This window comes from Tyto alba, unplaced genomic scaffold (genome assembly GCF_018691265.1).
Source record: "Tyto alba isolate M040663 unplaced genomic scaffold, T.alba_DEE_v4.0 Super-Scaffold_2, whole genome shotgun sequence".
NCBI classification, from domain to species: domain Eukaryota; kingdom Metazoa; phylum Chordata; class Aves; order Strigiformes; family Tytonidae; genus Tyto; species Tyto alba.
In genome coordinates, this window is record NW_024881282.1 from 4,520,887 (window position 1) to 4,535,357 (window position 14,471).

The 14,471-nt window shown below is 45.0% G+C and overlaps 2 protein-coding genes across 2 annotated transcripts in view; both read right to left on the bottom strand.

Annotated features, from left to right (window-relative positions):
* Positions 1-7,360, bottom strand: part of INTS4 (integrator complex subunit 4) — a 36,981-nt gene extending 29,621 nt beyond the window's left edge. Inside the window, exons 1-5 of the mRNA XM_032991042.2 lie at positions 7,233-7,360; positions 6,428-6,622; positions 3,446-3,563; positions 1,517-1,623; positions 1,119-1,304 (exon numbers count right to left, since the gene is read on the bottom strand). Coding sequence (XP_032846933.1) covers positions 1,119-1,304; positions 1,517-1,623; positions 3,446-3,563; positions 6,428-6,622; positions 7,233-7,286 — 660 coding nt within the window. The 5' untranslated portion in view covers positions 7,287-7,360. The remainder of the gene's footprint in view (positions 1-1,118; positions 1,305-1,516; positions 1,624-3,445; positions 3,564-6,427; positions 6,623-7,232) is intronic.
* Positions 7,361-8,865: 1,505 nt separating this feature from the next.
* Positions 8,866-13,475, bottom strand: KCTD14 (potassium channel tetramerization domain containing 14). The gene is made up of 2 exons (XM_032991078.2): positions 13,211-13,475; positions 8,866-10,503 (listed from the first exon to the last, which is right to left on the bottom strand). The coding sequence occupies exons 1-2, from the start codon at positions 13,277-13,279 to the stop codon at positions 9,832-9,834; spliced, it is 741 nt and encodes a 246-aa protein (XP_032846969.1). The 5' UTR covers positions 13,280-13,475; the 3' UTR covers positions 8,866-9,831.
* Positions 13,476-14,471: the final 996 nt, after the last annotated feature.

Below are 14,471 nucleotides of genomic sequence, written 5' to 3' on the forward strand. Positions count from 1 at the left end.
AATATGGTCAAGAAACATTTAACTTTTCTGTATTGACTTCTTCAAAGCACAACAAGCCAGTGACAAAATTAAAGGAAAAAAACCCACAAACACAATAGCAAGGAAAACTATAATCAAGAACTCTAAAAGTGTTCAATAATCCTGAATTCATTCAGGATGTTTCCATGCTGCAAACAACAGAAAGGCAGTTGTCTATGCTGTAATTGTAAATTCAAGGTCGTAAATCTTGCTCTGGATTTGGTTGAATGCCATTGTAAAAGTCACCCAAACAACTTTAAAAAAAAAACAAAACTGTACCAACAAAAATCAGAATGGAAAGAAAATGAGGGATGAGTGAAGCCTCCAGCAGAGGGAGACCCAGACAGATTCAAGTGCAATCTGATCTCCTCAAACACATCCTGCTTCTTTCTTTGGAGTTTAATATCATTAATTCAAATATCCTCAATTCAATTTCCCTTGTTGATCATCACATTGGATATGATACTGTTATAAACTTTCAGGGTAGTAAGAGAAACTTCTGTATACCCGTATATTCACAGGCAACTCACATTAAGCAAAATTCTCCAGTGCATGGTCTTTGCTTACATTTCTGCAAAGCTACAAGATTCTGAAGGGTCCTCACACTCCAGCCCACGTGAAAACCAATAAACCTCCTAAACAGTTAGAGAACTATGGGGCAAAATATAAATGTTGTTTAAAAACAAACAAAATTCTTTCTGGACATATCACAAAGGTTTGCCGTCACAAGCGTCTTTCTATTGCAGGCTGGAGTAGTAGCGGCTTATTGTAATTCTGGTAACCAATGCTGAATCACGAAATATAGATTTGTCACTAAAAGAAAGAGCCTACATACACTCAAAAAAGTCACATTGAAAAGCTTCTTCAGTTACAGCTGAAACTGTAATTCTTATAAATCACTAAAACGCCCTTTGAGATCTCACATCACTCTCATATTTCAAGACCTAGCTTACTTTTCCCAGTTATTTTGATATGATAAATGGATTTTTTAAAAGTTAATTAAATCTCCAACCCAAACCTCTTTGGATCAGTTTGCAGCCCCCTACCAGCTTCCTTATCCAACCCCAAACAGTTTATTCCACTGTACCAGCAACACTTACCATGGCTTTTATAGCTGCAGTCCTAACGCGAGGGTCCTGGTCATTAAAATGATCTCCTATTATCTTCTGGACATCTTTGGCAGCCTGGCTTTCAACTTCTTTTGCAACACTTTTTTCCACTGGTCCAAGACAGCCGATTAACTGAAGACACTTATTTCTTACACCATGGGAAGAATCTGTCAGATGCTTTGGAACAGAACAGAAGAACAGATATAACTGGATTCTTACTGTTCTTTCACCCCTTTGAAACAACTAATCATATTAAGATTCCTACCAGTTAAAAAATGTTAGTCTTATAACAGTTTGTTGAGAAAAATTAAAATAATTTGAACACTGACTATATTTTTTTTTTCCTGTGGCAGTGATAGAAGCTTCCTGCCCCACGGAGGTCGCCTTACCTTGCAGGCTACTTCTACCAGTCTCATCCTGACAGAAGGATTCTCTGTGAGTTTTGTGCCAATCACCAACAGCGTGTCCAGCAGCTGAGCAAGGACTTGGTGAGACTCTGCAAAATAAAACAGTGAAAGGCTACATACCCCTTTACTGAGCTCCTCGCAGACTCATCCAGGTTGGAAGGTCCTCCTAAAATCTTCTCCTTTCAAGACCAGACAAAGCCCAGCTTCCTCAGCTTCTCTTTGCACACCAGCCCCTGACCACCCCAGTAACCCTCTGCTCAACTCAGTCAACCTTACCAGCATGTATCTGGCACTGGGGAGCCCAAAACTGGATGCAGCATTCTAGATGTGGTCTAACCAGTGATGAGTAAAGGGGAATAATCTCTCCCCTTGACCAGCTAGCTACGCTCCTGTTGATACAGCCAGGTACACACTAAGCCTTCACTGCTCACTCATGTTTAGATACTATTCACCTGGACCACCACAACACTCACCTCCGAGTTGGAGAGAATCAGGTTTGATGATGGACCAGGAATTTGCTCCCAAGTGGAAACCAGTGATGACTGGTGCCCCTCAAGGGTCCGTACTGGGACCAGTACTATTTAATATCTTCATCAATGACATGGACAGTGGGATTGAGTGCACTCTCAGCAAGTTTGTCAATGACACCAAGCTGTGTGGTGCGGCGACACGCTGGAGGGAAGGGATGCCATCCAGTGGGGCCTGGACAGGTTGGAGAGATGGGCTCAGGCAAATCTCATGAAGTTCATCAGGGCCAAGTGCAAGGTCCTGCGCATGGGTCGGGGCAATCCCCAATACTAATACAGGCTGGGGGATAAATGGATTGAGAACAGCCATGTGGAGAAGGACTTGGGTGTGTTGGTGGGTGAAAAATTGGACAGGAGACAACAACGTGCCCTTGCAGCCCAGAAGACCAACTATGTCCTGGGCTGCATCATGAGAAGTGTAGGCAGCAGGTTGAGGGAGGGGATTCTCCCCCTCTGCTCCGCTCTGGTGAGACCCCACCTTGAGTACTGCATCTAGTATTGTGGGGTCCACAGCACAGGAAAGACATGGGCCTGTTAGAGTGGGTCCAGAGGAGGCCATGAAAATGATCAGAGGGATGGAGCACTTCTACAAGGACAGACTGAGAGAGATGGGATCGTTCAGCCTGAAGAAGAGAAGGCTCTGGGGAAACCTTACTGCAGCCTTTCAATACTTAAAGGGCACTTATAAGAAAGATGGAGACATACTTTTTATGAAGGCCTGTAGTGACAGGACAAGGGACAGCGGTTTTAAACTGAAAGAGGAGAGATTCATAGATATAAGGAAGAAATTCTTCACTGTGAGGGTGGTGAGGCACTGGCACAGGGTGCCCAGAGCAGCTGTGGCTGCCCCCTCCCTGGAAGGGTTCAAGGCCAGGTTGGACGGGGCTGGGAGCACCCTGGGCTGGGGGAAGGGGGCCCTGCCCAGGGCAGGGGGGTTGGAACTAGATGATCTTTTAGGTCCCTTCAAACCCAAACCATTCTTTGATTCTATAAATGACATTAAAACAAAATCAAACTGCATCAAGTAAAGCATATACAAACTGTGAATATAAAACAGAAAATAAAAATAGACTTTAACAAAACCACAAACAGGACAACATATTATTTCCTGTTTACTGCAAATCCAGTCCTAATAAACTAATGCCTTCTTGCATTAGCAACAAACATTGCACTCCCTTAAAACAAAGGTACACAGCAGGCAGGTGTGGGGACCATTTTTCTCCTCCTCAGAACATGGTATTGCCTGTCATCATTCACAAAAGCAGAAAATAAATACTCTGAGCAAGAATTCCCAATTATACACTTCAGATAAAAGGGCCTTGCCACTTAAAAGACAGTGTGATTCTGCCTTGATCTCAAGCACCACCTGAAGAGTGAGACTTACTCTCATTTTGAAGCGTGTTAATGGCATCATCCATAATGCAGTCTGGGGAAAATCCTGCAGTCTTCGATAACAAGCCCAGCAAGGAAGCAATCTTCAATCTTACAGAGGCATCGTTCTCCTGGAAGGAAACGACAAGACACCCTCACAGATGTTCCAGTTTGAAGAGCATAAAACACTACACACAGGCAGGACCCATATATAATACAGCACAAGGGTCTGAATTTTACCATCAAGCTACTTCCTCCTCCATACGTCCACAGCACACCCCACAGAAAATTAACTATATCAGAATGTTTACATGGCAGCTTCCAGTACATTTCAAAATGATTCTTTTACTCATAATTCCTTAAAATTACCTTAATATTGTTTGAAAATGTAAAGTTTAAATAAATCAGGTTTTCAAGATGTCAGAAAATTCACTGTTTATGTTAATATCTTTGCAAGTTTTTAGTGAACAAATGGGAGAATTTTAGAAGATGAACTGAGATTGATGGTCTGTTCACCTCTGCTAAGCAGGAGGGTCTGTGGACTACAGAAAACAACTGCTTCTCTTAACGATGAGGAGGAATCCTGCCAGTCTTTCTCAAAAGAAAGAAACCCAACACAAGAAGGTTAAAAAAAAAAAAAAAAAAATAGAAGCATGTTAGCTGCATACATCTGCTCATTTAAGGAACCGCAAAAGCTGTCACAGTTGATAATTACAGAAATAGGCTTCACAGATTAGTATTCATTTTAGATTATTTTAAAAGTTCATGCAATTCAAGGAGTTATTACTTTGAGTCTTCTACACACTTGTGCACACAAGATTTCCGGTCATAACTGGAAGCTCTCTCTTTCATCGCATTGCCAAGGATATCCAATACAGTTAGACAAAAAGAAGTCTGGATTTCATACTTAGGTCTTACTAAGCAATTGTGCAATGTTGAACACAGAAGTGCAGAAATAATGAAATTACAAATATTACATCTTTCAACAGGTGCAGAAGTATTACAGTTTCAACTTTTACATCTTCCAACAGTGTTTAGGAGACTTCAGTGTCCCACACTCCCCTCAAGTGATAAATGTGATACCTGTAGGAGTAATCTCTTTCTCAGCTGAGGTGAAAAGCATTTTCTTTTTTTCAGGGTCAAAACTATGTGCTTGAACAACAGTCACTGTCATTAGACTGCTTACATAAGGGGTAGGATGCATGGATTTCCACAATATTGTTGTGTTTACTCTCCATTACTCATGTTCTTTTAATTAAAGGATGCCATGAGTACAGAATAAATCAATGATTTTGAAAAGGACACTTATAAAGGCACTTTTAATAGTCTTATGAATAATGTTTGAAATATTATTATCAAGTTACAAGTAGCCTCCCACCCCAGAGGGCATTTTCTCTCTCCTTCTAATGGTTTGTGAGCAGGAAATTATAGAAAGATATCCTTTTAGTTTGCAGATCTGTTTGCCATCTCCACGACCAAAACACCAGTAAGTGAAAGGGCCTCTAACCCCTCGTCCAACCACCCTCCGGAATCATGAAGGGACTTTCAGGATTGCCTCAGGCCACTGTTTCTGGACAAACCATCCCCAGCAGCAACACCAGCTTACAGTACCCTGTCCCCCTGGCTTTCCCCCACACATTGCAACATGCCCCCTGCTCAGCCTTGTTGATTCAAATGTCAGCAGGGCCATGGGAACTATGGGTGAAAAATAGAAAAATAAAAAGCCAAATAATATTTTTTTGATCCATTTCAGAGGCCATCAGGACTGTTTGGGGACTGTCCTATTATAATATAAAGGAATGAAGGAGCAGAAGGCTGCAGCACCACCTTAAACAAAACAATGACACTACAAATAGATCATCACACAATTAGGTTTCTGAAAGATCAGTTCAAGTGCAATTATTCTGGAGATACTAAGAAACCTGTTCTTCAGAAAATTTTGACCTTAAGGAAAATAATGTCAGCTACAGGACTGCAATGCTTTTTAAAAGCTGGTTTCTGTAACAGGCTATGCACTGAAAATGTGATCACATCTGTAAATTGACTAGTCTCTCTTCTGAGCCAGGCTACAAAACAAACTTCAAACACAAATAACCTGTATTATTTGATCAGGAACCACAGTTTTGTTTGCAGAAGATGAAATAGGCTAGGTTCCTTAAGCTGCATGCTCTCTTGAGCAGGGAACAGTCCAATGACAAAAATAAGTTCCCATCAACAAAATGTAAACCAGTCTCAACACACAAGCCAAAGCAGCTTGAGTACAGAAATAGGTGAAGCACAACTTAGAGCTTTAGTGTAAATTCAACAAAACAGACTCAACTGTAGAAATACAAACAGAACAGCAGAAGGACATTTATGATAAGTGTTTCAGCCTACAGTACAGCTTTGTCAGATGCCATAAAGTTTTGTTTATCAAGTGAAGGATCAATATCTGTAGGAAGCGTACATTACTATGAAGCATATATTACTTCTGTCACTTAGTTGTTACTCTGCTGTTAAGATTTTTTTTGTTGAAAAGTTTTTCAGAAGCGTCATTTTAAAAGTGCTTTGTTTGCAGCAGAAGCAATAGCTAAAAAGTTTCTCCACTGCTAGAGAAAATTAAGAGGAAGGTAAGGAAACATCAGTCAGGAAGGATTTAGATAAAGCTGAAACAGCTCCAGAGAGCTGGGTTCCCTGGAAAACTTCTTCTCATGTCTTTTGTTCCTTATTAAGTTAATTTAAGACTAATCATGCAGGGTATCTGCAGGGATACCACAGTCACACCCTTGTCACAGGCTCCTGAAACCATCACCACAGGGACCAAGTAAAATTATCAGAAATCACTCGAGTTAAGGACTACAGTCACTCACTCTCCTCACCGAGGGTTTCCAACAGCCCAGGCTGTTGAAAACTGAGGCAGCAACACAGAAGCCCATGACTTCCTATACCACCTACAACACCCAGAAAACAAGCCCAGGAGGATTGTGGAAGCACGCTTGCCTCCCAGGTTCAGCACCTTGTAATAATGCTCCAGCAGGATCCTGACAACCCCTTCCACGCTCTCCACTTCCACCGGCTTCCTGGCAAACTGAAGCAGGTACTGCAAGGCATCTGCGGGCGAGGTGGCTTTGCACAGGTCGACATGGAGCGCTGCTGACTTGCTGGGCTTGGTCAGCCGCAGCTTTTTAGAAGAAAGGTCCTCATGCTGCTGCTGCAGGCAGAGAGGCAGGGTTCAGAAACACAGAGCAAACCCTGACCCACTCCTTCCCAGAGAGAACAGTCTCAGCACCAAGCCTGAGCAAGCTGCTGTGCCCCACGGCGGTCACTGGCCCCTCAGACCTGAGGAAGGAACGCATCCCCAGCCTCCTGTGGCACCTCCCATCCTATCCCCGGGAAACCCTGCCTCTCCTATCCCCGACCCAGCGCGAATCCTGCCCCTTCCCAACCCCAGACAACCACCCCAGGGCAAACCCGGCTTGTCCCATGCCCGCCACCTGAGAAACTCACTGCCGTTCCCTCAGCTCGGGCTGGGGGAAGCCGTGGTCCTCCTTCCCCCAGCAGACGCGGCCCTGAGGGGAGAACTATCCCCCCCGCAACATACACACACACCCTGAGGCAGCCCCCATTCCCTGTAGGCACCTTCGACCTCCCTAAACGCGGTGCCAATCCCTCCCGCTCCTCCTCAGCCCCCCCATAGCAGCGGGCAGCACTCCCAGACTAGGCCGCGGGCTCGGCCGGCAGCTTTTCCCTCAGTCCCGCCTCCCCCGCCGCACTGCAGAGCTCGGGGCTGTGTGTCGTGTCCCCCCCCGGCACAGCGTTACCTGGACCACTTTGGTGAACTCCTCGTACACCCGCTTCTTCAGGTGCGCCGCCATACTACCGCTTGGCCCTCCGCGGCCGCCGTACGCGCAACCCGGAAGAGAAACCTCAGAGTCGCCCGCCGGGAAGGCGGCAGGAGGGGTGTCCTCTCTTCCCGGCTGGAGGCCGCTCTCTCTGGTCGCCCAGACAGGGGGCGGCCTCCCGTTGCCATGGGAACGCGGGCCTGATATGGCGGCTGCGGCCTGCCCTGCCCGGCAGACCAACCCCGCCAGGCCTCTCAGCCCGACTCAGCTTTCCCCCAAAACACCCACCAGTTTCGTTAGTTTTTGTCGTTAGACCGTATAACGACCAAAATGTAAACAACGTGGCTTGACGTTTCCAGGGAAACTTGCGTTAGGCACACGTGAAAGCTTATTACGCCTTCAAACCTGTCTCCTTCAAGGAGAGGGGAAGGAGGCCCCAGCACCGAGGATCCCCCTGACAGAGCTGTGACAGGAGGCACAGGCAGCCTCTGTGATGCTCTGTGGCTAGAGGTAGCCAGGGGCAGCGGTGGTCTGGTCGCATCTTAGGGACAAGGTGATTTGGGAAGGGGCTGGAGGGTCCAAAGGAGGGCCATGGAGATGATCAAAGGTCTGAAGAACCTGCCCTACCTGGAAAGATTGAAGGAATCGGGTCTCTTCTCCATGGGGCAACCTCAGCGCGGTGTTCACAGTGTACTTAAAGGGTGTCCACGGAGATGATGATGGCACGCTTGTCACAAGGAGCCGTGTGGAAAGACAAGGGGCAAGGAGTACACATCGCACTGGGAGAGGTTCCAATATTTTTTACACTGAGAACCATCATTCACTGGGCACCAACCTCCCCAGGGACGTGCTAGAGTCCACACTGCTGGGGATTTTCAAGACATGATAGGACAGGGCGCTCGATAATCTCACCCAGACTCCCTTTCCCACCGCAGGTTGGACCAGATGATCCTTCGAGGTCCCCTCCAGCCTGGGCTGTTCTGTAAGACCATCCTTGATAAAACTGTTGAAGTTTCTCATGACAGCAGACCTGTAGTCTTAGGATATTGGTTGGTTTGAGGCTATAATCTGATTTTTTTTCCTAATACCTAATTTCAATCTCCTTTGTTATGACTTAATCCAGTTAGCCCTTCTTCTACCCTCAGTATGTACAAAGAGTAACCGAGGTCCTTAAAGCAGCCTTCTGTCTACTTGAAGGCCACTTTAGTCTCTCTTCTTCTAGGCTAAGCACCACCAGCCACTTGGTTATTATTGTAGATATGATGATAGACCAAATTTTCTAAACCTTTTTGCCTTCTCAGACACTGATTGTATCAGCTCTTACCAACATTATAAGTGTGAGAGATCTGGGAGTCCCCGCACACCTACAGCAGAACTGCCCTGAGGTCGGTGGTGTGACTCCCGACTTTTACTGGGGGTAAATCTGTGCTCGGATGAGCACACTTGAAACCAAGCTTAATTAGGAATGATTCAAATCCATTAGCATAAAAATAAAACTTCAGGTCTGTTTCTTTATTTAACATCCCAGAGGTTATTGTCCTTAACTGGAAGAAATCCATGTTCTGAGAAGTAAAGGAAATATGATCATAATCAAATTAGCCATTATGATTTTCAGAGTGATTAAAACCAAGCTGACAGCCATGTCCGGTATAAAAATAAGCTTTAGAATACTATTATTTTTAAAACACAATGTAGGACCCAACTTGTGGTCTGTAAAGGAGAATTTGCACTGAGGTCCCAGACTGTCACTTCAATGACAGACCCACCCATCAAATTATGGTGGGTTTTCCCTATTCTTCCAGAAGCTTATGTATTTAGAAATAGTATCATAATAATAATGAATGTCATAAGGAAAATATTAAAATAGTGTGGCCTGAGAGAGGAGTGCATGTCCTTACATTATAAGCTCCTCAGATCAGTAATGGTATTTTTACCTTTTGTCGATCCTGGACCATAGCTGAGGCTCTCTGTCTTTCCTTCAGAATAAATAATAAATAACAGTAATAAATACATTGTCTAGAGAGTAGGCTGTCTACTGGAGGAACAAGAAGAGCACGGAGGTTAAAAAATTCTTTTAACATAAATTCTGGTATGGAAAACAGTGAGAAAAAGCGCTTTTGTCTTCTTGTTAGGGATCCAAATTTAATTTGAGCATGTGTTAATGCAGCTATCAGTGTTTACATCGGGAATTGCATGTGTGTGACCTGTTCCTGTTTCACTGAGAGACCAACTCTGCATGTCCATGAGATGTATTTGGGATTATTCATTTCTCTTAGGTCGAGTGAGGTTGGCTTGACCCTTAGATCTGGCTCTCTGAACTTATTTAATTGTCAGCAGCACAAAGAGTAAAATTCCTCCTTTTCCTGATACCTTTTAAATTGTACAGTTATCCCCTAAAGCCCAGGTAAACAGTGGCTTATAAGTGCTCTTCAATTTGTCCGACGATGAAAGGAGATCCTTTAGTTGGCCCATGCATTTCATCCTGTCCCTCAAGTAGTCCATGGCTTAGTCTCCACAGCCCAAGTTAATTTGTTTTAATAATAGCTGTCTTCCATTCTCCATCGATGGCAGCACTTTACTACCACCAGGTGAACAGGAACTTGTAGAAGAAGTCATGCGATTTGAAGCGAAAACCTTTTTCAGCAACGTGGGGCTGAAAGGATATTTTATACCCTTTGGCTTCTACATCCATTTGAATGCAGTCCAACAGATCAGAAATACTTGGTGCTGCCTTCCAGGGACCAAACTTCACCACGGATTTTTTATCCATGTCCAAGCTGCTCAAGGCGTCCTGACATCTGGCCGCGTCCTCCTCAGTTCTGACCACACACACGATGACGCTGGACTGGCGGGTTGCGACCGCTTCCGCCCTCGCGATGCGGATCATCAGTTCGACGTTCTCACTGTAGTTGGGCACACGAGCCAGAAATTGCTTCCTCGCCACCAGCTCCCCGAAGATCTGCGGGGAGTCCTCTAGCTGCTTGATTAGAGGTTCGATGTCGTAGAACAACGCCTCCTTGTAGACGTCCTGGATGCACTGGGTGGGCACTTGGTTACTGCGCAGGTACTCTAAGATGTATTTGAAATAGGTGCCTGGCCTGTCGATGAAGAACCTCCCTTCGGAGTCAGTCCTGAGTTTGGGCTGGCCGGTGAACATCTCTGCCAGCTTGGAGCCAGGGTGTTTCTTTAAGGTGCTCAGCATTGTCGTGTACATCTCCCCGCCAACATTTAACTCCACGATTGGTGACAACTGCAAGTATCACAGGGGGACAAAAAGCCACATGTGTTACCTGTCTGAGGCTGTCAACAAGGAAGTATCAAGGAAGAGGCAAAAAAAAGGCAAAAAAAAAAAAAAAAGGTGATTTCAGCTGGAAATTGGAATGACGGTGTGAAGAGTGGTGTGAGCCCCCACCTCTTGGGGGACAGATGGAAACATCCACCCCATTTATTGCTAAATCAGATGGAGGATGTTTATACAGCCCTCAGAGCAGCAGAGACTTGGGCATTTCTAAATGGCTAAGTCCTCACCACATCTTTGGGATGTAGGCAAGTGTTGTTTTGCCAGTGAGGGAGAGGGACAAGCAGTACACTGCCCAGGGAAGCTGTCAGTGACTATAGGATTCAACATTGATCTCATAAGTCCTACACAAGTATTGCCCTTGTTGGCCCTTGTCCTTACAGTGAGAGCAGTCCGTGAGCTCTCACCCTCCCCATGTGCAGAGGGACACAGATAGAGCTCAAAGCTGTGCAACTCCACTCTTCTCACCCAAGATGGTATTTTCTCTTCAAAGGAGGAACTAAAGCTCTTTGAAACTTTACAAATGGGTGGAATTAGCTTCCACTCGTCTGAGGGTTTAGTTATAAATACTGAAGTAAGACAGGAAAATCTGGCATGGCAGAGGTGGAGCACAGAAGCTGTTGAGCAAAGCACTTTAAAAATGTATGATAGCTTTAGCTATGAAGTAAAGGAAATAATTCATGCAACTGACATGGATTTAAGGAAGAAGAATGTAAAGTTTGGATATTTGTTTGGATTTATTTTATTTCACCACACATTAACACCACTGCTATCTGAAACACATTGGAGGAGTACTGAAAGCCCGGAAAGCTGGAGCTGGTGCCCAGTCTGACTCTTCTGACAGTTCAGTGCTGAAGAGTTTTAACAGCCTCCCTTTGCACTCATTTTTTATAGTGCCCAGTAGAGGAAAATGAGAGCGAAGAAAGGAGGCAGTTATTTTCCCTCCTGCCGTCACTGCTGTAATGCAAGTCACATGCCAGGCCAGGACCACACCTGCCATTGGGAAGGCATGAATCAATAAACAACCTTTCTTTCCAGGAGCTCACCTGCTCTTTCCTGGATCCGATCACACGAAGATCTGCCTCAGTGCTACCAGTCACATGCCTCAAGTGAAGCGTGTACTTAAGTGCTTAGCTGGATTCCCTAGGTACAGACCCATGGAATGACGTGAGCTGATCTCACAGCTCACACCAAGAGAAGGGGGAGCTCCTGCTGCCCTCTCCCCTTTCCATCCTTGTACCTGCCCATGTGTTTCTGTTGCTCACCTCATGCCAGCGCTGCTTCTCCTTCATCTTACTGAGCTGAATTGGCTCACAGAGGTTTTAACAAGCAAAAGGAAGGGACCAGGAATAGCTAACCATGAGCAGGGCGAGACTTTCCCTTTAAGCAGCAGCAAGCTATCACATATAGCAGAAATTTGCTCACAGCCTAGGCAAGCCAGGGAAACAACAGAAGATTCAGGCCAAAGACCCAGCTGGAATATTGCTTTGCCCCGGTGTGGGTGGCTTCATCTTGAGGGCAATCATTTACACTAAGGCCAAGGGGACATAAAAAATTATTCTGTCTGAGACTGTCTGGTGTTTTCCACCCACTGAAGAACATAGCCCAAAGCTGTTTCTTTAATAAAGCCTTTGGGTTAGGAAATCTGCCCTTAGTGCAAGTGATAGCAACAGCTTTCCCCAGCAGGGATCATTTGATAGGAGGGTCTCATGCTTTTGCGTCTTCGCTCCTTTTTCAGATGGCAGGCCAGATATTTCATACTGTTTGTCATTAATACAAGTGGATAACATGTTCTTCATTAATACAGTAGCCCAACTAACCTTATGTTTTCAGATCTTGATTAATGGTTTTAGCCTGGGACCAAACTGGCTCCCAGTGGGCTGGGAGTACTGGCACCAGCTGATTCCCAGCTCTGTAATTAGCTAGTGAGGTAACACTTCGGAGAGTCATTCCACCTATCTGTGCCTTAGTTCGTTAATCTGAAAAACAGTTACCTCCTTGGGGAAACATTTTGCAGCCTACACCTGAAAAGTGTAACACAGGAAGGTTGGATTTTTTAAAGACAGAGAGGTTTTGGGGAGAGGCTGTACAGCTACAATGGAGAAGACAAACTGGTTAGCAAGAGATTGAGGGGAGAGGAGAGGAGAGGAAAAGGAAAATGCCATCTAATCTCATCACTGATTTCTGCCTAGTAATATGCCACTTGTATGAGATAGCCATTCATTTTCCTTAGAGCTAGAAAAACTGCTCCCACCTGATGAGTCTGCATGTCTACAACACAGGGCAGGTTTTTTGCCTCATTAGAAACTCTAAGAACTGTTGAAAACCCCCAAAACTCACAACTGGCTTTTATTTAGGGATCTGACCACTTAAAGTTCATATTAAATTAATTCCACCTATTGCCAAAGGAGAAAAAGAACCACTCTGGCTATTTGCTGTTGCCAGAACTTGTAAGCCTCCGAGGGACAGCCCTTCTGTAAGCAACCTGGTGCGAACAGGACGGAGTCAGACACAGCTTTTTACCTAGAGTCCTCTCCTTGGTCACATATCTGGCAAGCCTTGGTGTCTTCAAAATAGCAGATGGGACTAAAAAACCCTCTAATGTAGCCCAAAGGGGATACTTTGATCCCACAGGAGTAAACTTTCCCAGACCTCATACCTTACTCACTGTATGCAGGCTGCTGGTCACCTGCTTCGCAAGGGGCTTGTGCTCTGACGAAATGCTCATCTCCCCCGGGGAGCTGATGGCTCAGCTGTGTGGGAAAACCTGCTGCTCAGTGCTGGGGTCCCGCCTGACACGCAGGATGGCTCCCTGCCGTGCTCCAGTCCTCTTTCACTTGGTTTTTCTTCGTTGGGTCAGGTTTTTTCCAAGCTTCCAGCCCAGCCACTGCTCCAGTTTGCTCCAGGCACAGCCCTGGTACAGGTTGCAGGTGTAGGGAGAGGGGAGGGAACAGCCTGAAAGCGGAAGTGTTTGCTCGTTAGTTTTCTGGCAACCAGCAAGGTGAAGGGTGGATTTGGACTGGCTGCCAGCGCACACCTGTAATACTATCTGTGCAGTGACTAAGAGCCAAATAATCCTTTCCAAAGGAGGCCAAGTGCCCAGAGCACCTCTGAGGAGCCCCACAATATGTGCCTGCGTGACCGCCTCTGCCCCACAAACCCATTGCATCAAAACCAGTAAATATTTTCACAGCTTTTTGGCTTCCATGCACTGCTGTTTTAAAGCACAGTTTATTCCAAACTATCTCACGGATTCCATTTGTCATACCCAGCGATGACAGATCAGGGTGTCTACAATCTGTTCATTTTCTTCCTTACCAATACAATCTTTAGGTGCTGAGTAATTTGTGCAAGGTAAATAAAACTAAATTTGAATCTCTGAGCCTGAACTATTCTTTTCAGTTGGTCATAAGTATTTGATTAGTATCTCTATATGACATTGTTTTCTAATATCCTCTATCTGCCAAATATTGAAAGTGAAGAGCACCACATATTTAGTAGTAGTGGGACTGTTTCTCGCAGCACCGAAACACTCACAGAGATGTCTGTGTCCATTTTTTAAATGCAGAGGATCACATCACAGTGAGCCTAAATAACTTCTCCAGATCTGAACCACAGGCCTGCAGACTCTCCTGGGTTTTAATTGAGGTGTTTCTGAATGCGCTGTTGGTTTCAAATTTGTCTTTAGGCCACTCATCGCTTCTGTGTCTTTATTCCATTACAGTGGCAAAATTGCCATGGACATGATTGTCCAGAGGTGTAAGTCAATGTTTGTAACAAGAGACAATATCTTTTATTAGATCAGCTGATATAGATGGATAAAAACATCCACGCTTTAGGGTACATGAGGCTTTCTTGTTTGTCAGCTTCTGTTTCAGCTTCATTGGGTGTTTTCAATTTTTATCCAGTTTCTGTTGGTC